Here is a 23275-nt window from a genome sequence, read left to right on the forward strand (position 1 = left end):
GCGGTGGACGCCGGGCTGCGGAAGCGGGCGGGGCGGGGTGCGCGCCGCTTCCTGCCCGGGACGCGGCGGAGCCGAGCGCGGCGGAGCGGGGCCATGGCTCACCAGACCGGCATCCACGGTAAGCGGCGCCTGCCGAGCCGCTGGTCCCGTCCCCCCGCCCCCGCTCCCTCCCGCGGGGTGCCCGCAGCCCCCGCTGCCGTGCTGGGCTCGGCAGGGGTCGGACCCCCCGCCCCCGGGCTGGGCTGCTGCCCTGCAGCCCCCCTCGGGAGGCACCCGGCGGGGACGCGCCCTGAGCATGCCCCGGCCCCGCGGCGGGAGGCTGCCGCGGGGTGTCGTCGGCGGTGTCGCGATGATGGGGGCGATAAGATGAAGCTTCCCGAAGGAGCCGGCAGGTTTTCCTGCGAGTAACCGGGGGGGGCGGGGGTGGGAGCGGCACTGAGCCGGGCTCAGAACATTTGGTCGCTGGTAGGAGGCGGAGGAGGGGGTCTGGCTGCCGGTGCGGGGCTCGGCCGCGTCCTTTGTCTGAGCTGATGCTCGATAGACCGCCGTGACTCCGCTGCGGCGGCAGCGCCCGAATCCACGCAGATCGGGCACGGCTCCCCTCCCGGCGGTGACGCTGGGCCCCGCCGCTGCGAGGGACCCGCGTGAGCCTGCCTGGCCCTCGCTGCTGGACTCGGGGGAGGGCTCCCCACTTTCTCCGCTCGCTCCCCACAGGACCCAGCCTGCACCCCGAGACGATGGCTTCCGCATCTGTGGGTGCGCTTGGTGCCTGACTGCGTGTCCTCCCGGAATTTCCCTCCTGCTCCCCGCCGCAAGTCAATTAACAATATTAATCAGGACTAGAGGTGCTGCATAATTTATGTAACTGAATCAATATGCAAGCGGGGACATGAAGCCTGAAGCCCTGCTCCACACCAGTCGGGCGCGCACCCAGCACCGCTGTGTGCTTCTGGGAGGGGAGCTGGGACGTTGGTCTCGCAACTCCCTTCCTCAGGGCCAGCACCTCTGTGTGAGGGTGTTGAATGCGTGGCTGCTGTTCCCCCGTGGCACGAGCATCCATGTTCCTTGAGTGCATGGTCAAGAGCATCCTTTCCCTTCAGATGCTTCTGAAGGAGCTGTAGTTGAGAATCAGTTGGCAATGGTGCTTCTATGTTTCTCCTGCTTTGCCTGGAAGTGCTGGTACCTGATGATGTTTGGGTTCAGATTCGTTGCTTCTGGTTTAAGCTGAAACCCTGAAGTTCATTCTCTAGTTGAATGTTCTTTCTACTCTAACAAAAAAAAAAAAAAGAAAAAAAAAATATCAGCAGGTTGGACCCCAGCGTTCACCTGAACTCTCAGTGTGCCGGCCCCGCTCTGCAGAGCTCTCCCATGGGGTTCGGTGCAGGCAAGGCCTGTTGCGCTGCCTGTGCCCCAAGAGGCTGCTGCCTGTTGCTCGCCGCCATGCCCGTCCACTCCTGCGCCGCTGCTGCCGCCCTCCCTGGCACCCCCGTGGCTGCCAGTGTGATGCGCTGGCTTGGCGAAGCCGATGAGCTGCTCTCTGAGAGCACCGACCTTCGCCGACCTTGGTTGCCCATGGCTCGGCAAACCCCGCTGCGACCAGCACCGAGAGTCGCCGTGAGTTATCGTTGCGCGTGGGACGTAACGTGCCCCGTCAGCAGCGCTCTGCTGGAAAGGGGAAGGGACTTGGGCTTCCCCCGAGGAGCTGCAGACGCTGCAGGGCGGGGATGGACCCGACGGCTCTGCCCAGGCAGCAGGTCCCCAGGCTGGGGGGGCGTAAAAACCTCCCCGTCGTTATGAAAAATAACTGGAGTTGGGTGGTCTTGCTCTCGCAGCATCTTGGACATCTCGGAGTGGCTCAGCTCTCTGGGTCCACTCCCCCATCCCCTGCTGCACGGTCCCTCTTCTGGGAAGCGGCGCTTTCCTCTCTGAATGCAGCTCTGCCCCCCAACACCTGTGATGCTGGACTGGGGCTTTAAGGGAACTACCCCGGCGGGGTCTGGGGGTATTTCAGTCCTCCCCACCCTGGCATGGTCATCAAATTAATTCCTTTGCTGGGCAGAGAGCAGATTCGATCGGATGAGGAGCAGCAATCCCACTGCTACTTCCATCCTCTCTGCTGAGTCGCTGAGGTCTGTTGTTTGCTGAGGAGGAGGAGGGATTTTCTGCATCTTCCCGGTTTCTGGGAAACACTCGTTATTTTTGTGTGCGCACATCGCTTTGTGGTTTTTGTTCCCATTTCTCCCCCGTTTGCAGGGAGGCACCTGCTCCTGGGGGTATTATGGCCAGACCCGTAATTCCTGTAACCCGGGAGGTTGCAGGCAAGCCGGTGAGAGGTTTTGGTCACTGTCATGGTAGGTCAGCGCGAGAGCAGGGTGATGCAGTGACAGGGGAGCCCCCGGAGCAGCCCCCCACTGCGATGCTACCGAGTCGCCCCAGCTTTTGGGGAGAAGCGGGTGGTCCCCAGGAGGGAGAGCGATGGCAGCACTCATTCGGGGGTGCAGAGCCACAGGTTTGGGGTGTTTAATCAGGGCTGAGTCTTTCATGCAGAAGCAAGAGGCTAATTACTATTTTTTAGGTATCTGTGGCAGCTTCGTCAAAGGCGCTGGCAAGAAAAGAGGGCTCCCATGGAGACTGCCAGGCTGCGGAGGTGGTTGGAAGCTGTCGCGGGTTGCTGTGGGTTTCTTGGGGCTGCTTTTTAACTACAGCTAGGGGATTTGCCAAGTGTTTTTGCAGTCCCTGTTCTGCCCTGAGTGGCATTAGATGTGGACAACATTCACCATTCAAGTTTAAAAGCCAGGTCTGACCACTGTGCCTTAGGAAGGTGATGCTGAACCAGGGCTTTGATGCTGGTGGGAGGTCACCCAGTTGCCTTTGGGTGCTCTTTTGTGACCCCTGGGTAGAGAGAAAAAGTCTCTTTAAGGGGATTTTTTTTTTTTTTTTATCTAGAAAGTAAAGAAATCAAATGCATGTTGTTTCTTTAACCAAAAAAATAGAGTTTTGTGCTGGCTCTTTCTGGGGGAGGTGGGAAGATGTGGGGATAGAAAAGGACCTTTTCTCCTGTCCATGGCGGAGCCTCCGCTTTGCCCCAGGACTTGATCTTGCGCTGGGGAAGCATCTGGTAGGAATGGCCATTTGCTTTTGCAGAAGCATAACTGTGATGCGCGCAGGCAGCAATGATGTCAGATGGGAAAAAAGGAGTAGAGAGGGGGGACCCGGGAGGTGCTGGGTCTGCAAAGGTCTCCTGTGAAAGCAGCTGGCTGGCTTCGTGGCTCTTCAGTGAGAAGAAAACTGGAGAAGAAAGAAGGAGCTTCTCTCCGCATCCACCTCTTCCTCGACCCCTCTCCTGCCGCCATGCGGGGAGGCAGCGCTGGCTCCCGAGGTGCCTGGCTGCCTGAATTTGGGGGTGGCTTCGTGGCTGGGATGCTGGGGGTAACCCCCTAACCGGGGATGCATCACGCCGTGCCACCAGCGGAGGAGGAGGAGCAGAAGGGACGGCTGGTCCATGGACCCCGGTGTTCAACAGAGGGCACTGGGCTGCTGCAAGGATGGTTTTGAGGAGCTGGCCCTCGCTTGTGAGCTCCTTTCTGGGGCCAGCACCCAAGTTGGAGGTTGATGCCCACTTGGGGCAATGGCCTGTGACCCGGCATGGGTGGAAGACCAGACAAACACCCTGAGATGTCAAACTCCTCGTAGTTAAGCACCTAAAGTGGTGGGGTAGAGGACATCCCTGGGACAGCAGGCATCGAGATCTCTGCCAGTGTCTGTCCCTGCGTCCCTGTCGTCCCTGGCACCCACACCAGTGCTCCCAGTGGTGGCTTTACTGGCCAGAGAAGAGGAGCAGCGACCAGCAGCTTCTGCAGGCAAAGCAGGACTGCGCATGCTGGCACCACCGCTTGGCTCCGGGGTGCTGTGTCGCTGGCTGGATCCGACCAACGCTGCCCGCAGGACAGGCGCTGCCTACCCCAGCGCAGGAGGAGGGACGAGTAACTCTGATCCGAGCTGCCAAAGCAGAGGAATGATGGGTCCCAGGCACGCACGTGGGAAATCGGGTGTTGAGAAGCAAGCGGCTGGCGTCGGGCGGGTGGCTGAACGTCTCCGGGCAGGATGTGCGATACAGACCAGGCGTTGTGTGAAATCCTGCAGGATACGGCCCAGCCCCACAGAAAATTGGGAGAAAAGCTTTGGCTGTGTCCTCTCTTGCTCAGATATTTCTTCCCCCCGCCCCCGCTTCTTTCTATTTTCTTCTGACATCTGTAGCTTTTCCCCCAGAGAGAAGATTCCCCGCAAGGACATTTTTTTTTTTTTCCCATGGTGAGAAACAAAATCCTCTGAGCGCTTAAACTGGCCAGGCACATCCGTCAGCGGGCAGCGCTCCGCAGCGAGCGGGTTGAGCGGGCGCCGTGTGACGGGCTGACGCTGGGAGAGACTGAAAAGGAGGAATTTTCGCGGCAGCGACGGCTATTTTGTGCCTGTTGCTGCTGTGCCCTTTCCTGGATGCCCTGGCAGGAGTCGGGCAGAGCTGCCTGTGCAGGAAAGGTGCGCACGGTGCAGGCGTAACCGTGTTTTATCCATCAGCATCTTGACTGCTGCCTGGCCAAGCGTCCCGGGAGCTCGGACAAGTTTTGCCCAGGTTCGCGGCTGGATTTTTGGTTGCGTTTCCCTCTTGCATCCCAGGCACGCTGTGCCCTGGGCGGCGAAAGGGACGCAGCCGCTTGGAGTCGCGTCGACTTGAAGATTATGTCCAGGGAATGAAAGATTGATGGCCGGAGGCTCGGATTTCCCGTCGGGAGGGCGAGGTGACTCGGTGTGCTGAGAGAGGCATCCGTTGCAGGGAGCATGTGTTATTGATCCGGGAGCTGGGCGCTGTCATCGGGATTGGGAGGGGGGGTGCTACGAAGGGTCGAATAAGTAAAAACCTGCTGCTCCCCCAACAAGCGAGCGAGAGGATGGAGGAGGGGAAGGTGCAGGCGAGGCAGCGTGGCCATCGCCTCCATCCCCATCCCCGCGGTGCTCCGCTGGCACCCGCAGGGAGAGACCGGCCCGTTGCTGTGGCTACGGCCGCCGTCGCTGCGCTGTCTCCCTCCGGCCTCGTTACAGCCCGGCTCTGCTCAGATAAGCTAATTGGAGCTGTAACCATCACAAAAAAAAAAAAACAAAAGGCTCGGCTTTGGGAACGGCTTTTGCCGTGGGGATGCGCGAGCACCATCTCGCTGCTGCCTCTCACGGTTTTTGGGCGAGCGTGATGCTTGGAGCCTGGCACCGAAACCTCCCGGGGCCGATCCCGGCGGCCCCGTCCCGCGGCAGGGCAGCTGCCGGCTCTGGCTGCAGATGGCGTGTCTGGCGCGCCGGTGCCGGGCCCTGGCCGCCCCGCTGCTCCCCAAGCCCTGGGGGTCTTCAGGCTCTGGTCTGCCCCTGCTTGGCACCGCCGTGCCTCCCCCCACGAGCTCCTCTTCTCCTCCGGTAGCCCGAAGGCCGCTGCTGGCCAAACCGTGGCCTCCCTGCCACGCGGCGAGCCGCCCCGCCTGGGCGCGCTGGTGCCGATGGCCGCCGGGCGGGGAGGTCCTGTGGTGCGGGGGGACCTGGGACACGCCGCTAGCAGGCTGCTCAGCACCGGTGTCTCGCGAACGGGGACAACTCCTCCGTTGGTCGGGACATAGGGCAGCCACCTACGAGCAGCTGGGAGAGGGAGATGCTGCACGACTCGGTGGCGGAGGCGGTTTTTGGGCTGTCGCGGGAGGGTGGCTGAGGAGGCGCGGGTGCTTGTAGGAGGGTTGACGGCAGGGCTGCCTTGTAGAAAGGCCAGAAGGTTCCTCAAGACGCCAGTGAGCTCACCCTGCCTTGAAGCAGCAGCATCCCGGGAGGGTTTCTGGAGGTTTTTTGGGGCAGGGATGTGGAGGCATGATGTCCTTCCCAGGGTCCGGTCGCCCTCACCAGGAGATTTCCCAAACGGCGGGGTGGGACCTGGTGTTTCTGGCTGGAGAACCAGTGCAAGTTTTTCATTGTTTTTCTTCTCTCCTCTGGGCCGAGCAGCCCCGGTCCCTTCGGCCGCCTCTGCAGCGCTGCGACTCCGGCATCGGTGCTGCCCGTCCCATGCCTTGCTCCTTGTGCCACGCTGAGCCTGGACGTGCTGTTCGTGCTGGGGCTGTGGCCTTGTCAGCACCGAATAACACGGTCATCCTCTGGTTTGTGCCTTCGCAAATGACTTTGCTCACAACAACGTGAAGCGATTAACCTGGGCTTGGCTTGCGACCCACCTCTCTTCTCTGGAGCTGCTGGACCCTGCCCTGCATCAGTGTAGCTGGTCCTTCTCCTAATTACAGTTCTTTGCTTCCTATTGAGTTTCATCCTATTTCTTTTCTTCCCAGCCCGTTTCTCCAGTCTCCTGAGAGAACGGTGAATTCTCCAGTGCACGCTTGCATCTCCTCTAGCTTCCCACCTGCAGGAAGCACTATTGCAGTTGCCAGAAGTGGAAATGTGACCTAAACCTGGACCCACCACAGGTCCCCAGGAGACCTTGCTCGATCCAACTTCTGATACCTCCCAGAGTGAGTTAATCATGCAGCTTTGTGCCTGTGCCATAGAGGTTCACCACCACCGTGTTTCTCAAGCTGGCTTCTGACGCTTGGAGACACGTAGAAAGCTGAGCTGAGACCCCTGAAGCCCATAGGGCTGTGGCTTTGCTGGAGGATGCTGGGTCGATCTCGTGCAGCTTGGTCTCAGTAGGTCCCTGCTGGCTGTAGCCCAGCTTGGGTTTGCTTCTGGATTATTTGTCCCAGGATTTTCCAGGATCCCATGTCTAGAGGGTGAGTTGGACATGCGGGTCCCCCTCCAGTCCTCTGCCCCTCGCTCTTCCCTTTCCCTGATTTTTGCGGTTTCCCCACACATTGGTTTTTCAGCCCTTGAGTTGGGTCCTGGAGACTTGGGACCAAAGGCATCTCCGGCCGGGAGATGCCTCGGGGCAGAGGTACCGCTCGCTTCCGTCTCCAGGGTAAGGTCTCCTCCCTGCCTTTCTTCCAGAGCTGGCTATGGACTTTTATATTAATATTTCAGGCATGTGAGCCATCTCGTCAAGTCTGCTGTGCCAATTAAGTTGTAATCATGCTGTAATGAAGCAGTTGCTGAGCTTGTGCTGGAAATCTTCACTAACTTATTCCTCTCCCTCCTCCCTGGCTCTTGGCTCTGCATCGTGAGAGACAGAAGGGGACATCAAAGACACCCTGGTGATTTTTTTTTTTTTTTTTTTAATTTAAATGAAACTTGGTTTTTTATTTTTTATTTTTATTTCAGCAGAATTAAAGCTTGGAAGCCTGCGCTGAGGGTTTTTTTGAAAGCTTTGCCGCTGTCTCCTCCGGAAAGCATCTCTCTCCTTGGCAGACCTTGCGGGATTTCCCACCGTGTGCCCAGCTCCTCCAACAGCGTCCAAGCTTTTCCCCATCCCCTTAAACCCCTCTGTACCTCCACAGGTCCCAGCGCTTGGCTGTCGCTTGTCAATCGCTCAACTGTCAATCATTCCAGCTGTCGATTCAATACTTCTGGGCACTCTTGGTGTTTCCAGGTGGGCTGGGGGGTTGCATTTGCCCAGATTTTCCAGACCCCCACGCACCCTTGGGCTCTGGGAAGGATGGGGTCAGGCCAGAGGGGTCTGCGAGCAGAGCTTTCCTCTTTCTTCCCCATAGCTGATGCTGTAGAAACGTCCAAGACTGACGTTGTTCTCTCCCGTTTGGGCAAGGCAATAGGAATCGGTGGAGCTTACTGCTTAGTAGGAGCTCTCGTCTCCTGCGCGAGGTTTCCTGGGTGTATAAACATCTTTTTCTCCTCCTCTTCCACCTCGTGTGTTTGCAATAACCGCAGATGCTGCCGGAAGGAAACAGCCGCTCTCAAGAGGGGAAAGGGACTAAAAATACCGGAGCGTCCTTGGGTGGGAACGGCGGGAGCGGGCTTTGCTCCCAGCCGGCGCTGGGAGCGGGCGAAGGTCTGCTCTGGGAACTGGGAGAGCCGCGTGCCTTGACGCTGATGGAGGGAGAAGGGTGGTTTGCTCGTGGTGGGATGACCCCAGCAAACCTTCTGCTTGTGTCCCCGAAAGTGCCGTTAGGGATTGACGTGCCTTCGCTGGGGTGTCTGTGTGCCCGTTCCCGCGGGGTCCTGCTGAGCTGGGAGGGGGGGACAAGCAGGAGCTCCCGGGGACATCCCTGTCCACCCCGCTGCCTGCCTTGTCAGCATTTGCGCGTGGGGACAAATCCGCGCCTGCTCCTCCTCCCTTGGAGCTGGGGGGGCCGCGGGCAGTGCCCCCGCCCGGGGTCTGCCGTCAGGGGACGGAGGGCACCGGTGAGCGACCGGGTCGGTGGCCCCGCGTGTCCCTTGGGCGAGCGATGGGTAAGGTCCTCCCGCGGCGATGCTGGGGGCTGCGCCGAAGGGTGGTGACGCGCTGCCGGCGGGGCCGACGTGGGGTGGATACAGCCCCCGCGGGCCGGGGGTGGCTCCTCCGGCCGTCGCAGCTTTCCGGCTGGCGTGGCGATGGCTTTCTTTGCCAAGCGCCTTGGCCGTGGATGCTCTCGGGCCTCGGGGACCAAAGCAGGGCTCCCTCCCGCTGCGGGCCGCTCCGGCAGAGCGAGCGGTAACGGGTCTCGAGTCTTCGCAGCGCCGGTTTCTTTGGCGCTTGTAACAGGCGCCGGAGCTGCCTGCGGCTTTGAACTCGCAGGACGCCCCTGGCTGCGTGGCCGCATCTAGGAAGGGGCTGGGAGACGCTCCTTGTTGGGGGGCTCGACCCCTCCAAACTGCGTCTCCCGGCTGTCGCCTTCGCACAGAGCGTATTCCGGGTGGGATGGGGAGCTCCGTGCCGGTGGCGCTTTCGGGGAGGGGGGGAGCAGATAAAGCCCCCGACGCTGGCTGCGGGCCGCCACGCAACACCCACCGCCCGCCGTTGCCTCCTGGTAGGCTGCCGCAGAGCGGCTGCTGGTGCCTGGTGCTTGGGGAGGGGGGATGAGGGGGAAGGTGGCTCCCCAAAACGCTTCCCCAAAGCCTTCTGCAGCCAAAGCCCAACTGGCTCCGGAGCAAAACCTCAGGGCCACTGCCTTTCCCTTCTCCAGGCGCTCAGCTTCAAACCAGTGCCCCCGGTTTGGAGTCCTGCTGGTCCCCGGCTCTCTCGGGAGCAGCATCCCCGCCGCATGTCACGAGTCCGGGACGTCGCAGCCTGTCGGGACATCTTCCAGCCACCCCCTGTACACAAACCTTGCCTCTCTGTTAAGCGAATAAACTTGTCACTTGAGCTCTCCCCGCCTGCACCGGCCAAGCCATCATCTAAATTTGGGTGATTATGTTCACCCAGGCCAAGTATCAAGTTCTCTGGATCACATGCGCTCCCAGCTGCTATTTAACTCTGACGCCTTGGGGACCCACAGCACTTCACTCCCGGCTGTTTGGGTTTTGTATTATTAATTATTATTATCGTTTTTTGGGCACCAGAATTTATTTTTTTTTTTTTTTTTTTTTTTTTTTTTAATTTTAAATTTCTATCCTGTCGAGTTGCTCCCCTCCCTGGCCAGTCGCCGAGCAGCCCAGCACCTGCTTTGACTGTTAAACCTGATCACAATGTTTCTGGTTCTTTCAGCCACCACAGAATTAAGGGACTTTTTTGCCAAAGCCCGAAACGGTTCAGTTCGGCTCATCAAGGTCATCATTGAGGACGGTAAGTCCCGTTTTTAAGCGCTTTGATTTACGCCGTGTCAGTTCTCTCTTTTGCCTCTCCTCCTTTCCTGTTTGCCGTTGCTGCGGCAGCCTGTTTTTTTGGAAACCCCAAGGAAAACCCCGCCGGGGCTCCCTGGCACGCGACAGCCCGGGGCTGAAATACAAGCCCAAGGTTTGGTGAGCAGCAGTTGGAGCCCTGGGGCGCTGGGGGGGAGCAGCGGCTTCGCTGGCAGGCCAGCGCCGTGCCCGGCGTCGGGGCTGGGCTCTGGGCGGCTTTTGCTGCCGCTGTACTGGATTTTGTTACGGGGAGCCCCGCGAGAAGCTGCCGCGGGACCGCGGCCGGGGCGATGCGCAGCGTCTCGCTCCTCGGACGCGGGCTCCCGCGCCAGGCGAGGGGATGCTCTGGGCAGGGGGGTGCCCCTCAGCGCGGGGCTCAGCACAGGGGTGCATCCCGGTGGGGACCCGTCCCGTACCGGGGGGACGGCCCAGCCTGGTGCCAACCTGCCCACGCTTGCCCCACCGCAAGGTGCCTTTGGGTGGCCTCTACGCCCGCCAAACAAGCACGCGGAGCAAAGCGCTGATTGCGCGTCCCAGCAGGGAGCCTCCGCGGCGCAGGTTTTCCATCACCTCGGCCTCATACAACTGCATATGAATGACTGGTTTCGCACAGCAGCAGGGACGTCAGTGCCCTGCCAAGCGGCCGTCACCACCTCCCTTGGGTGGGCCACCAGGACCGCGCTGCAAATGCCGAGGTGGACGTGGTCGTAAGGAGCCCGTGCCGCCCTTCAGAGGGGCGGTGAAGCCCCTTTCGGAAGAGCAACGTGACTTGAAACGTGTGGGACACGTCAGCAGGGCCACTGCAAGGTTTGTTGCTGCTGGCTTTGCCCTCAGCGAGCTCCCCGTGTGTTGGGATGTGACATCTGTGTTGTTTCTCCGGAGCATCTTTGACAACAACGTTCTGTCTTGGCTCCTTTTTCTTTTAAAAAGCAAGAGTCAGGTTTGCGTTAGGATAAGTCATAGATGCTCTGAAGCCTGGACTTAGGGTGCTACACCTTGTGCCACTGGCTTTGGACAGTGACAGCAGCAAGGGAGACTTTTTATCACCAGTGGAAAGCACGTCCCACCATCTCCACTTGGGCTGAGTGGGATGTATTTCTCTATCTGATGTGTTGGCGGCAGCAGCTTCTTCACGGACCAACCGCACTCAGCAGTGCTTTGTGTTTCCCAGTCCGGCTCTCCCTCCCTGCTGGCTCCTTTCCCCTGGCCTGGACCAGCCATGGGCAGCTCTGGAGGAGCTTGGGTGTCTGCAGAAACCTCTGAGATGTGGCAAGAGCCTGAGCGTGGGAGGCAGGTGGAAGGAGGAGAACCAGGAGCATCGCTGCGCTGAAGGGCTTGGTCTGCTGGGGACAAGGTGGTGGTGGTCCCACCAGGCTGCCTCGGGGACCTCCCGCCTGCCTGCCCGCGCAAGGTCAAGGTGCTCGGTCCCTCTGGGCCACCACTCCTTTCTGTGGGACACAGAACACAGGGGACGTCAGCCTTCTGCTACCCATCGGAGAAGGACCTTTGAGCAGTAATGAGTGGCCAGGCAGACGTCACAGCTGGACAGACGGACTCAAGCGTGCTGACCCTGGAAGGGATGTGTCCTGAGCCGGCTGGGGAGGACATGCCAGCTTCTCTGCCTGCCCAGGAGATGTGGAAGAGGAGCATCCAGCCCTGCTTAACGGCTTGCAGAGGACCTTCTGCCCTATGGGGCATTTGTCTTGGGGCACGTCAGAGCAGGCAACAGCAAGTAGGAGAGGAAGACAGTGCAAGGAGCCTTAAGGCAGACGCTCTTTGCCCAGGCATCCTCAGGACAGCAGCTATGGCCAAGCCACCCTTTGGGAGCTCTTTGAGCTGGTGTTGCCTTTGGGGCCCGGCCAGAAGCCAAGGTTGGATGGAGAAGGTGCGGCGGCGGGGGCAGGTTGCGTGCTGAGGCTCAGCAGTGCTTTCCTGGCACGAGAGCTACCTGTGGCCCGTCGGGGTTTTAGGTGATGCTCTGCTTCTCGCTGTCAGCCGGTGTCGGGACAAGGTTGGCTTTGTAGTCTTCCCCCCTGGGTGCGTTTCTTCGCGCGTAGGTGACGTTGTGCCCTGAGCTTTGCAGGCTCCCGCGCTGACCCCCGCGGCACCCGCATTTTGGAGCAAAGCAGCCTGGCTGCGGCTTGCAGGGCTTTATGTTTATTTTAGGGGTACATGGAGGATTTTGTGCTTCTCTTTCTCAAAACAGGTAGTTCTGCTGAAGGTATTTTCAGCACCACCTTCTCTGCTGTCCGTGTTACTGTGCCGGTAGCACGTGCACCTCGTGCACAAATGATTCCGGGTTCAGCGCGCAATGGCGGGTGCTGCGGCGGGGCGGTGGTGGGCAGGGCGCGTGCCAGGCTGAGCGTCCCCTTGAGTGCCAACTGTCCAAGGCCCCAACTCATTTTGCTTTGGCACCTCTGGATTTTCTTACGTCTTGTTCCGAGTCCCGACACCTCCCCGCAGGCCTTTCTACATCTAAAAATGGAATAAAAATACAGGCTGTTTTCCAGCGACCTACGCTGGTCGTCTCCAGCGCCGTCGCTTTTCCGTCCAGCTATCCCAAAGCTCGGTTTGACCCTCACAGAGGGGGGTTTCGTGCTCGTAGGATCCTGCACCAGCGTTTAAATCCCAGCCGAGCTTCGCCCGGCTCGCGGGGCTCCCAGCCCCACCACCGCTTCCGTAGCAGCTGAAAATACCCTCCAGATACTTGAGATGCTACCATGAGCGTGAAATATGTAGGGCTGGGGCTCCCCTGGAAGCATTGTGTGTGTCCCCCCGCCCCAGGCTGGGGTCTCTGGGACATCCCTGGTCCCTGCAGAGATGGGCTTCGAGTATCAGCTCTGGTTTTGACCCCTCTGAGGTTACGGGGGATCCAGTGAGAGCAGCTTTGGCTCATCATCCTGGCCTTTGCTATGGGGCCTTTATTCTGGGGTTGGGGACTGCATGGCTGGAGGGAGCAGAGCAGAAGGAGGCTACGGATGGTCACCAGAGAGGAGACATCAGCGGTGAGGAGCACAGTGGGGGAGGAGATGGCTGGACAGGAGGCAGTGGGATGCTGGCAGAAGGCCAGCCCCTCCGCAGCAACCACAGCCCCGGTGGCATCTCCTGGGGGTCACCACCTGCGCGTGGCTCGAGACGGTCATTTGTTTTTGACAGCATCGTTGTTGGTGCTGGAGCTGCGGTGAGCCCTTAGACGAGCCACCACACGGTGCTGCAAGGTGAGCTTTGCCTTCGTGTAACACCACCTTTTCCATCTTCTCCTTCCAGAACAGCTTGTGCTGGGAACCCACAAGGAGCTCTCCCGGCGCTGGGATGCCGACTACGATGCCTTTGTGCTGCCCTTGCTGGACGAACAGCAGCCGTGCTACGTGCTGTACCGCCTGGACAGCCAGAATGCCCAGGGCTACGAGTGGCTCTTCATCTCCTGGTCCCCCGACAGCTCCCCGGTGAGCACCGCGCCGGACTGTGACACCCCGGCGTGGCGACGCGGACGTGCTCTGGGAGGCGGAGGGTGCGGGAGATGCTGGCCAAGTTGGCTTTGCGCTGGGGCCGGGGAGGAGCGTTCACACCCTCCGTCACCCTGCCCAGGTTAAGAAGTAGTGCGGACCCGCTTTGGGGACGGGGGGAGTTTTTTAAGGCACAGTAAGATACGCTGGGACCGTGTCTCTGTCGTCCTTGCGGCGCCGTGTGAGTAGGAGAGACTGGGACGTGGAGGGGCGGCCATAGGACCACGGGGCCAGGATGGAGACGTCCCACTGCGGCTCTGGCCAAGAGCGTCGCCGGAAAGAGCTGGTGCTGGCACCGGCTCGCCTGCCCGTGCGTCCAGCTTGGCGTGCGGGGCAGCTGCCAGCCCAGCGCCAGGCCCAGCTCCAAAATCGGCCTCGAAAAGGGCCGGGCAGGCCGGTTCCCTCGGAGCCGCGTGCGGCCGGGCCGGCACTGACACCCGCTGGGCTGGCTTGCGGCGTCGGAGGGTGGGTACGGAGGAGCGGTGGGGTGGGAGGCTGGTCTAGAGGAGTTCAGCGGTTCGGCTTGGAAAACGCCGCTTTGCTCAGCACATCTCCGTAACAGGCTTTCAGTGGGTCCGAGACTTACTGCTGTGTTAACACGTCCAGTTCTCAGATACACGTATACACACACCCATATAACAAATACATATGTATATACATTTTATATAATCTGTATGCTATATAAATTCGCTGCCGTGTTAATACATGTACTTGTCACGTGGGAAATGACGCGCTGGAGCTCAGGGACGGGCAAGCAAAGCGCAGAACAAACCAGCAGGTCGTGGGCAGCGTGTGGCGGGGCCGTGCCGCGCGCCGGCGGGTTTTCCTGGCTGCTGCCGACCCGGAGATGCTGTGGTTGGAAATCAGCCTGGATGGAAGCGAGGTGGTTGCTCCCAGGGAGGGCTGAGGTTTGCGGAGCCGGTGATGGGACAGCGGCCGTGAGCGTCGCACGACCTCTTGTGCGGAGGTGCTGCTCTCCGGCCCCGCCGCGCGGGATGCTCCTCGCTGACCGCGCTTGCCGCCTCCCTCCTCGCGCAGGTCCGGCTGAAGATGCTGTACGCCGCCACCAGAGCGACGGTGAAGAAGGAGTTCGGTGGGGGGCACATAAAGGACGAGATGTTTGGAACGGTGAAGGTACGGTGGTGGTTCCTGGGCAGCCCTTTGGGCTCAACCCTGCGCTTCGGCAGCCTAGCCAGCGCTCGGCACCGAGGCCGGGCGAGGCGTGGGGCGCTGGCATTTGGGGGGGACGGCACGGAGGTTTGGCCCACGCGCTGTTTTAGTCTCCCGGGTGGCTGCTGCCGCTTTCTCCTGCCCGCACGGCTGTGGTCAGTCTGTGATGGAGGCTGTGGAAGAGGCGGGAGGAAGGCTCGGAAGACGTTCAGAGCTTTACTCTGAGCAGCAAAAGAAGTGCCAGGCGGTGGCAGTGTCACTCCGGCAGCGAGAGCTGCTGCTGCGCCCGGGTCAGCCGGCTGCGCTTCCCCGGCAGCGCTTGGCAGGAGGTTCCTCCTCCTCTTCCTTGGGCTTTTCACGGGGGAAGCTGCACAGCCAGGGCTTCCCAGGCATCAGCCCTGTGCTGGGGCTTCTGGTGCCAGTGGGAGCCCAGGAGCGTCCCTGGCGGCTGCCCTCCTGCCCCTCTCCGCTGTGCCTGGGCCGTGGATCTTGCCCTCTCACGTTCGCGCTCCTGAGCTCTGTTAATCAGCCCGAGGGGCCGCGCTGCCGCATCCATGGATGTCTGGGGAGGGGCAGGGTGGTCGGAATGGGCATGGGCGGTTGTGGGCACCGCTTAAAATGGAGTGTGGGATTTGCATGGAGGCATTTAAGGGTGCTGCTTGGGCTGGTCCTCCTGGTGAGGAGAGAGCCCAAGACCCACCAAGTTGCTCAGACGTAGCCTCTAGGCTGGAGGTGCATCCAGCCCCATGGCGATGACCACTCTCTGACGCTCGCCCCGTGCCTGCCCCTCTGTCCGCAGGAGGACGTGTCCCTGAGCGGTTACCAAAAGCACGTGTCCTCCTGCTCCGCCCCGGCCCCGCTGACCGCAGCCGAGCAGGAGCTCCAGCAGATCCGCATCAACGAGGTGGGTGTCCGCCGAGACCCTCGGGGCATGTGGGGCTGTGGGACGCCGGGATGCCTTTGCTGCTGGAGGCGTGGGAGCGAGCACCCGCGCATCCAGCTGAGCGGCATGGCGCATTTTTACCGCGCTGTCGTGTGCATCTGCAGTTTAACCCGTTCCTGCCCTTCCCGAGGTGGACCGGGCGTCCTCACGGTCCAAAGAGTGGCATAAAGAGGAATTTACAGGCTATTGTTTTTCTTTTCCCTTGCTAGGACGTGAGCTCAGAGCTCCGTTTCACTCGCTGTGATGGGCAGTCGGAAGACGGTCTGGGGCTGAAAGCAGGCAGCAGCCTCTAACCTCTGGGTATCGGGGCAAAGCCAGGGCTGAGTCTGAATTCGTGGGGGAGGCAGGAAGAATTCAGGCTTATCTTTGGGCTGCAGGAGCCTCCTTTCCCATACTCCTCTGTGGCTATAAATGTGAGGGATGCTGTCCCAAGAAATACAGATCTTAGCCTGAATTTGGGGACTTCCGTGCTGGAAAAAGAAGTGGAAGTGGTGTGGGGCAGGACTGGGGCAGCAAAGGCTGTAATGCCATCGTCTCCCCGCCGGCATCTCGCTGCGCTTGTGCCAACCTCCATGATGCCGAGGCAGGGGAGGGGGTCGGCTCGCTGGGCGGGGAGGCCACCTGGAAGCAGGATTTTTGGGGAGTGGGGGGAGAATTTCGCTTGGGTGCCGTGGAAAGCCTTCCTCTCTAGAGGACCATCCCTCTCTCGCTCCTGTGCTGGGGCTGTGGGGCTCAGGGGTGGATCAGGACACACCTGGGAGATGTGAAGCCAATCAGCCTGATGGCATTAATTAACGCCAAAAGACGAGGCAGGAGGTTTCCACCTGCCAGAACAGGTCTGGGGTTGGCGGAGTTGAGCGGCTTGTGGGAGATGCCACCAAAGGGTGGTCTCCACTGCATGGGTCTTGGTGTGGTTATCCCAGCTCCCGGCCTGGATTGGGTGGGATTTGTGCTGGAGGATCCAAAGTGATGCCCACGCTTGGAGAAGAGAGAGATGGATGCTGATGGTGGCTCTGCGGCTCGTTTGGCACCTTTGGCTGGCTGTGCCGTCGCCTTGGCCGGCCAGTGCTGCAGGATTAAGTAGTTATGGGGTTTTTTGGGCTGTGTCTCGCTGGGTCAGGCAGCCCCGGTAAGCGGTGCTCGTGGTGACTGCTTTCTGGTTGATCCGCCGTACTCTGCTTCCCACCCTCGCCTTTGCGAGACGCGGCTCCCGCGTGAAGGTGCTGCCGCCCTTTGCCTTGGTTGGGGGTTATTTTGAAGGCACGCTGTCCCCCGTGGCAGCCCGGGCCTCAGGGAGCGGCCACCCGCACTTAGAGAGGAAAAGCGAAGTATTTTTTGCCTGTGGATGTAAAGATGGGAAGAAGCTGAGCGTGGGGTGTGCTGAAGGGTCCCCGTGCCGGTGTGGGGGCTGCGCCTGCGCGGCCCCGGGCACGGAGCAGGAGGCCTTGGGGGTTACAGCTCGGGCGCGCGGCGCCGCGCTCGCCTCACCGGGGCGGCAGACTGACGGCTCTCGGTGACCGCGGCTCCGAGCGAGTTCCTGGAGCCGCGCAAAGCAGAGGGCTGGCAGCGCCAGGAGCCGTACGGGAGCGGCGCGCCCCGCTCCGTACGGCGCTGCCTCCGGCCCTGCGCGCCGCTTGCGGGGCCCGCGCGCACGCCCGCCGCGGTTTCGTTTGGGGGAGCAGGTTCGGCGCGCGGGAGCGAGCGGTCCGGGCCGGCAGCGGTCCGGGAGGCAGCCCCCCGGGCGAGCCTCGGCTTCTGCGCATCTGCCCGCGTCCCCGCTGGCGGTTCAGGACCCTGCGCGTCCCCCCGGGTGAGCTGTCGTGAGCTACCCTCCTTCCTCATAGCTGGGTGGGAGCTCGCAAAAATTTGCCATTTGCTTTGCGTGTATTTTAACATTTTAAGTTTTAAATTTTAAATTTGGATTTAAAATTTTAATAGATATTTCCAATAGCTGGAAAACGCGTCGCCAGCTTTACTGTCAGCAGACGGCGAGCTGAGAAACGGCTTTGAATTTGGGATTGAGCTACCTTCACGCCCACGAGTGGGAAGTCCTTCCAGACTCGCGGGCTCGGAAGCACGGCGGGGAGCCAGGCGTGTCGCGTGGTGGGGCCGCAGCGGAGAGGAAGGCAGCTTTGGAGCTGGGGGATGAAGCAGATTAAGAGGAAATAAAAGCCGCGGTGCCGCTGCAGCATGTAAGGGGGGTGTCGTTCGCAGCTGCCGCACGGTGTTGGTAGGTGGGTAGAGGCGGAACCGGCCCCCGTGAAGGTTTCACCGTAAAACAGAGAAATACCTGTCAGCCGAGGTCAGCGCCGTGGCAGCAATGAGGAAACAAACTACCCTAAAGAAAAGGAGATAAGAAAACCGCCCGGCCAGGCGAGGCTGGGGCTGGGGGACGGGATGCAGCACGTGCCCGGGTGCCCTGGGGAGTGTTTCAGTGAGCCAGTTTTAACGTTTCTGGAACGGGAAGAAGTAGAAAATACAGAGGTGTATGGGGGAGTTGACGCTGCTGGGACAACTCTCCACCTCTTGGGATTTTTGGACTTCAGCATGCTGCGTGTCGCCGCTTTAGCTCTCTCCGGTTCCGCCGTGACCCTCCCAGCTGCCTTGCGTTTGCCGGGGGGAGAGACGAGGATCTGGAGGCGCTGGCGGTGGCCATGTCCTTGCGCCAGACCTCTCCGCAGCGTCGGGCCAGGCGAGCCGGTGCGCGCCCTCGGGCCCTCGCCGGTGCCGTGGCGCCCGGGGGGACGGTAGGAGAGCGGAGCTGGGAAGTCAGCCGGACCTCTTGCCCACCTGGCCCAGGACGAGCCCGGGGCAATAATTTCCTGGAAGATGCGCATCCGCACCCTGTTCAGCCTGTTCAGCCTCGGGAATGCTTGGCACAGATAGAGGGTTGGGCATTCTGCTCCCCCTCGCCCAAATCTTTAGTATATGTTATTTGGTGGGGGATCGCCCGAAATCTATTGCTGCGACTGCTGGAACTCCTCTGGACCCTGGGTTGGGGCCACCCTGGCCCGGGAGATGGGGCCGGGCCGGGCTCTGCACGGGGATGTCAGCGGAGACGTCCCGTGCGGGGCTGCTGGGGCTCTCCCTCCCCAGCGCTGACAACTCCGGCGTCGCTTTTTGCCGCTCTCCCTGCCTGCGCCGCCAGGACCTGCCTTCCCCGGCCTCCAGCAGAGAGGTGATACGCCCCTGTCCTCCCGGCACGTCCGCGTGTCCCCCTCCCCTTCTCGTTTCACACCAGACCCCCCTCCGTCCCCGCGCGGGGTGCCATTGACGGTGTGTCTCCTCTCCCCACGCTGGCAGGATTCCCGCTCCCAGGACTCGAGCACCGAGATGGTAGGCTGCTCTGCCCACTTGATGCGTGGTTTTTCCTTCTCCCAGCGGTGTTTTTCTGCATGCTCTGCTCCGGGCACCCCGGGTCCGTCCTCTCCCTGGGGTGTGGGCACCATGAAGGGCAGCCTTGTCGCGAGATCTGCGTTGGCGCTGCCGAGATCTTTTTGAGATGCGAACTAAAACTCCTGCATTTCTCTTGGCATGCCTCGACTTTTCTTCCTTTTCTCTATCGGGGGAGGGAAAAGAAAGAAAAAAAAAAAAAAAAACCCAAACCCAAAGCACTGGACTGTCTTTATCCAAAATCCCCCAAACTGATCCCAAGGGACCCACGCACGCTGCAGAGCACCTGGGCTAGTGTTGCCAGGCTGTTTATCCGGGGGGGTCTGCAGGTGGGATGGGCTCTTCTGCTGTCGGGGTGACGCCGTCTCCCTGTATTCTGTGGCAGATGGTTGGGGGCTGTTGCTGCTGCCCATCGCTGGTAGAGTCCCCCGGCCCGGAGGAGGTACGCCGTGCCTGCCGCGTCCTGCCCCTTTCCCCGCCGCCGGCTCGCGGCACCCTCCGCTCCCGGTCAGGGACTCTCTGTTGGATGGAGGCGCTCGGGGTGACGCAATGTCTCTGCAATCTCTTTGGAGTGGGGTTCGGGTTCCTGGAGCTAGGGGGTTTGCTTGGGGTACAGGCAGCAGTCTCTGCCTTGCAGGGGTCGCAGGGATCTTTCCGAGCTGCGGATCTCCAATTTCCCACCTGCGGCGTCGGAGGGGCTGTCTGTCCGCTGCAGTTAAACCCACCGAGGAGGGGCTCGCCCTCCCCACCGGCGGGGACCCGTGCAGCTGGACGCTGGGGTCTCGGGGCTCCCCTCGTCACCCGCAGGTTGTGGTCGGAGATGATCGGAGCTGGAGACGCGCCAGCGCTGGTGACAGCATCCCTGTCAGGGACTCGCTGGGAAGTGTCGGTTTTGAGATGGTCTTTACTAGGAGTGAAGTGGGGAGTCGTGGGGGTGCATGGCTGGGGCCGGGTGATCTCCCGGAGTGACGGTACGGTGGCGAGCATTGCCGCCCCGAGCCCGGCTGACTGTGGGTGCTTTAATGCCACGGTCCCCGTGAGCCGGCTGTCAGGTGGCTCCTTGGATGAGAAGCTTTTTGCTGTGGCACGGGCCAGTTTTCCTTTCCCTCCCTTCCCCACCCTTTGCCGGTCTCTGCCCTGACGCTTGGGGTGGCCTCCATCCCCAGGTGAAGACGGAGATCAGCGTGGAGAGCAAGCACCAGACCCTGCAGGGCCTGGCCTTCCCCCTGCAGCTGGATGCTCAGCAAGCCATCCAGGCACTCAAGCAGAAGAAAATCAACTACATCCAGCTGGTAGGTCCCTCGCACGGCTCCTCCGCACCCCCCGCTGCGCCTGCCTCTTGCTGCCGCCTCTCACTCCCGTCTGCTCACCCATCCCCTCTGTCCATCAGAAGCTGGATCTGGAGCGAGAGACCATTGACCTGGTGCACACGAGCCCCACGGAGATCGCTGACCTGCCCAAGAGGATTCCGCAGGACTCGGCTCGCTACCATTTCTTCCTGTACAAGCACTCGCATGAGGGAGACTACCTGGAGTCTGTCGGTGAGTGCCTCGGCACTGGGGGCGGCTGGTTAGAGCCTGTGTCGCTCCCTGCTCCCCCTGGACCATCGCTTGCATGCAGGGATGGGGATGGGGATGGTGCGGCCGGCGACCTTGCGTCGGTTCCCACGCGCCGTCCTCCCATGGTGGGTGCTGGCAAGCCCTTTGGTGCCGAAAGAAGCTGCCATGCAGGGCGCTCTGGGTGCTGCCGCGGAGGATTTATGTGGCAGTTTGGTGGCCATTGCATTGCAGGTGTACCAGGAGAGGTTTGGGAAGGGGCGATGGATGGGATGGCTTGCCTTCTGTCACTGGGTAGACTGGGACACTTGGGGCTGAAAAAGCCACGACCGGGCTGGGATGCAGCTGCCTGGTGCTCCCTGGCCAGGAGCCTGGGCAGTGCCGCAAGCCCCGCTCTCTTCCTGCAGTCTTCATCTACTCCATGCCCGGGTACAAGTGCAGCATCAAGGAGCGCATGCTCTACTCCAGCTGCAAGAGCCGGTTGCTGGACACTGTGGAGCAGGAGTTTTGCCTGGAGATAGCCAAGAAGGTAAGTGTGAGCCCGCCCAGAGATGATGGAGCAGCGAACCATGCTGGGCATCTGCAAGGGAATGTGCCACAGCCTTGGTCCGGGCGGGCTGGTGGGCTCAGGGAGCAGTTGGGTGCCCCACAGGTGGGTGTTGAGACCCCGCTAACACCCCCTTGCCGCTCCTGGGCACAGATTGAGATCGACGATGGAGCTGAGCTGACGGCAGAGTTCCTCTACGAGGAGGTGCACCCCAAGCAGCATGCCTTCAAGCAGGCCTTTGCCAAGCCCAAGGGGCCCGTGGGGAAACGGGGACAGAAGCGGCTGATCAAGGGGCCGGGTGAGAACGGCGAGGATAGTTAGATCCCGCAGGACTGGGCGGTGAATGGACAAGCATCCCCGCAGCGCTTCCCGGCTTCCTCTCCGCTGACCAGGGGATCTTTCCCTCCATCTCAGCCTTTTTTTTTTTTTTTTTTTCCCCCCTCCTCTCTCCCCATTCTTTTTCCTATTTCATTCCTTTTTCTAAACGTCAGGATGGCTTGTTGCACCCGGGGGCAGAGCGATGGGGAGGGTTTGGGGTTGTTGATTGTTTCTTTTTCTTCCATCCTTGTGCAAGCCCCGGGGCTGCTGGAGGAGGATGGGAGCCGCAGGGCCGTGTCCCCCAGCCTTGCTCCTGTCCCCCCCAGGGTCATAGCTGCTGCTCTTGGTGTCCCCTGGGTGACTGAAGGACGCGCTCGCCTGCAAGCTGCTCTATGCAAAGGGAAGGGGATGGCGTTGGGGATTCCTGTTTGAAAAGAGAAAATGCTTCTTTCCCTGCTCCCCCAGCCCCCAGATTTTGCTCCCTCGTCCCACTCGGTGTGCGCAGCCCTTCTGCCCCAAGCCTGGAGCAATCCTGTACCCCTCAGGGCGTGGGCAGGACCCCTCCCCGCAGGGTGGGCTTTGCTGGCAGGAGTTTGTCCGTCGGGGGAGCCAGCGGGCGGGAGGCAGAAGGTCCCTCCAAGTCCTGAGCTCAGCCTGGCCCCAGAGAAAGGTCACTCTGCCTTTTGGCAATGTTTGCATCCCCTTTTTGAACCCTCCCAATAAGGCTTTTCCCCTCGGAGGGAGCTGTTACAGCCCTGACTTGGCCCCATCTCCATTTAGGATGGGAGCTTGGGGGGCCCGGTCCCCCGCTCCCCATGCCCCAGCCCTCACTGTGACGTCCTGGTTTGCTGCTGGCTGTCTGGTCTGGTGCAGCCCTATGTCTTAAAAAATCACGTGGGCGACCCCAAATCCTCGTGGGGGGGAGGCGTGACAGCCCCTGCATGGCCCCCGGGGCCATCGCTGGCCACCAAGGGCTGAGCTTGGCGCTGCAAATGGGGCTTCCCTGGGGGCTTTGGTGAGGAGAGCACCTTGCTGCTGGGTACCAGTGAGGGCTCGAGAGCCGCCCGCCTCCTCGGGAGGATGGAACCGGGGCCGGTGCAACCTGCCCTCCGCTCTCCTGCCGCCCCAGTGAACGTGCCGACGTTGCCTTGGCCGAGCGGGAGCGGGCGGTGGCGGGGGCGGTGGGGGTTGAAGCTGGGAGGAGCAGAGCGCACTGTACTGAACGCTGTATTTTCTAAAGAATAAAGTATTTTTAAAAGAGTCTGATGCTCTTTGGAGGCCCCATGGGTTCCCCGTGGTTGGGCATTTGGCAGGCACATTGCTCAGATGTCGCTAGCTGGGAGGCAGCAACCATCGCAGCCTGCCCGCATCCAGCCCTCGCCACCCCAAGGACTTTATGCTTAATCCAGGAGTCTTGAACAACTCTTCAATGCCTGGCAGAGGTTTTAACACCCATCCCCTCCAGCGCTGCCCAGAGCTAGAGCCAGCATCTCTGCTCAGCCCAGCTTGCTTTTTTTTTTAATGGCTGGTGATGATTTTGCGAGGCTGCGCCGCTGTTGCCTGGGGATGTTGTTTTCTTGGCTGGGGTGGGTTCCTGCACGGTGATGGGGAGGGAACACGGCAGGATGCTGAGCCAAGAGAAGAGCTGGGAAGGTGTTGGGGTCTGCCCGCATCCTTCCCGCTCCTCACCCAGGGCAAGGCAGAGCCTCCCAGGCTCCTGGTGGGGAGCTGGACCCCACATCTCCCTCAATGGTGAGCAGCTGCCCTGCCAGAGCTCTTCAGCATCCAAAAAAAAAAAGACCAACAGTCAAAATCTCGTAACTCCAGCTGGGCTGTGTGGTCTGAATTTCCCAAGAGTAGGTCCTGATGGAGAAGCAGGGAAGCACGTCCCAGCTTGTGACACAGCCACTGAAAGCCGCTACGTTCCTCGTCCTTGCCCAGAGAGCTCCACTGCAATTTGGATGTAACCTTGTTTTTTAATTTATTACGGTGCCCTGAGCAGGTTTCCCAGCGAAAGGCTCCCCGCGTGCTGCGCCGGCACAGCCCTCTTGCCGTGGGGTTTACACCAGGTCAGGGCTGCCCTGTGTCTTGGCTTCACTTG

The 23275-nt window shown here is 60.9% G+C and overlaps 1 protein-coding gene across 1 annotated transcript; it reads left to right on the plus strand.

Annotated features, from left to right (window-relative positions):
- Nucleotides 1-93: 93 nt before the first annotated feature.
- On the plus strand, nt 94-21787 carry TWF2 (twinfilin actin binding protein 2; the record flags this gene model as incomplete). The annotated part of the gene is made up of 9 exons (XM_082004745.1): nt 94-118; nt 9608-9685; nt 13009-13187; nt 14286-14381; nt 15217-15321; nt 19920-20045; nt 20144-20294; nt 20717-20838; nt 21010-21787. 9 exons carry the CDS (start codon nt 94-96, stop codon nt 21175-21177), a joined length of 1050 nt encoding a protein of 349 aa, XP_081860871.1. The 3' UTR covers nt 21178-21787.
- Between the last annotated feature and the right edge of the window lie 1488 nt (nt 21788-23275).

The sequence above is a fragment of the Phaethon aethereus genome (genome assembly GCF_964289735.1).
Source record: "Phaethon aethereus genome assembly, chromosome: 11".
Lineage (NCBI taxonomy): Eukaryota > Metazoa > Chordata > Aves > Phaethontiformes > Phaethontidae > Phaethon > Phaethon aethereus.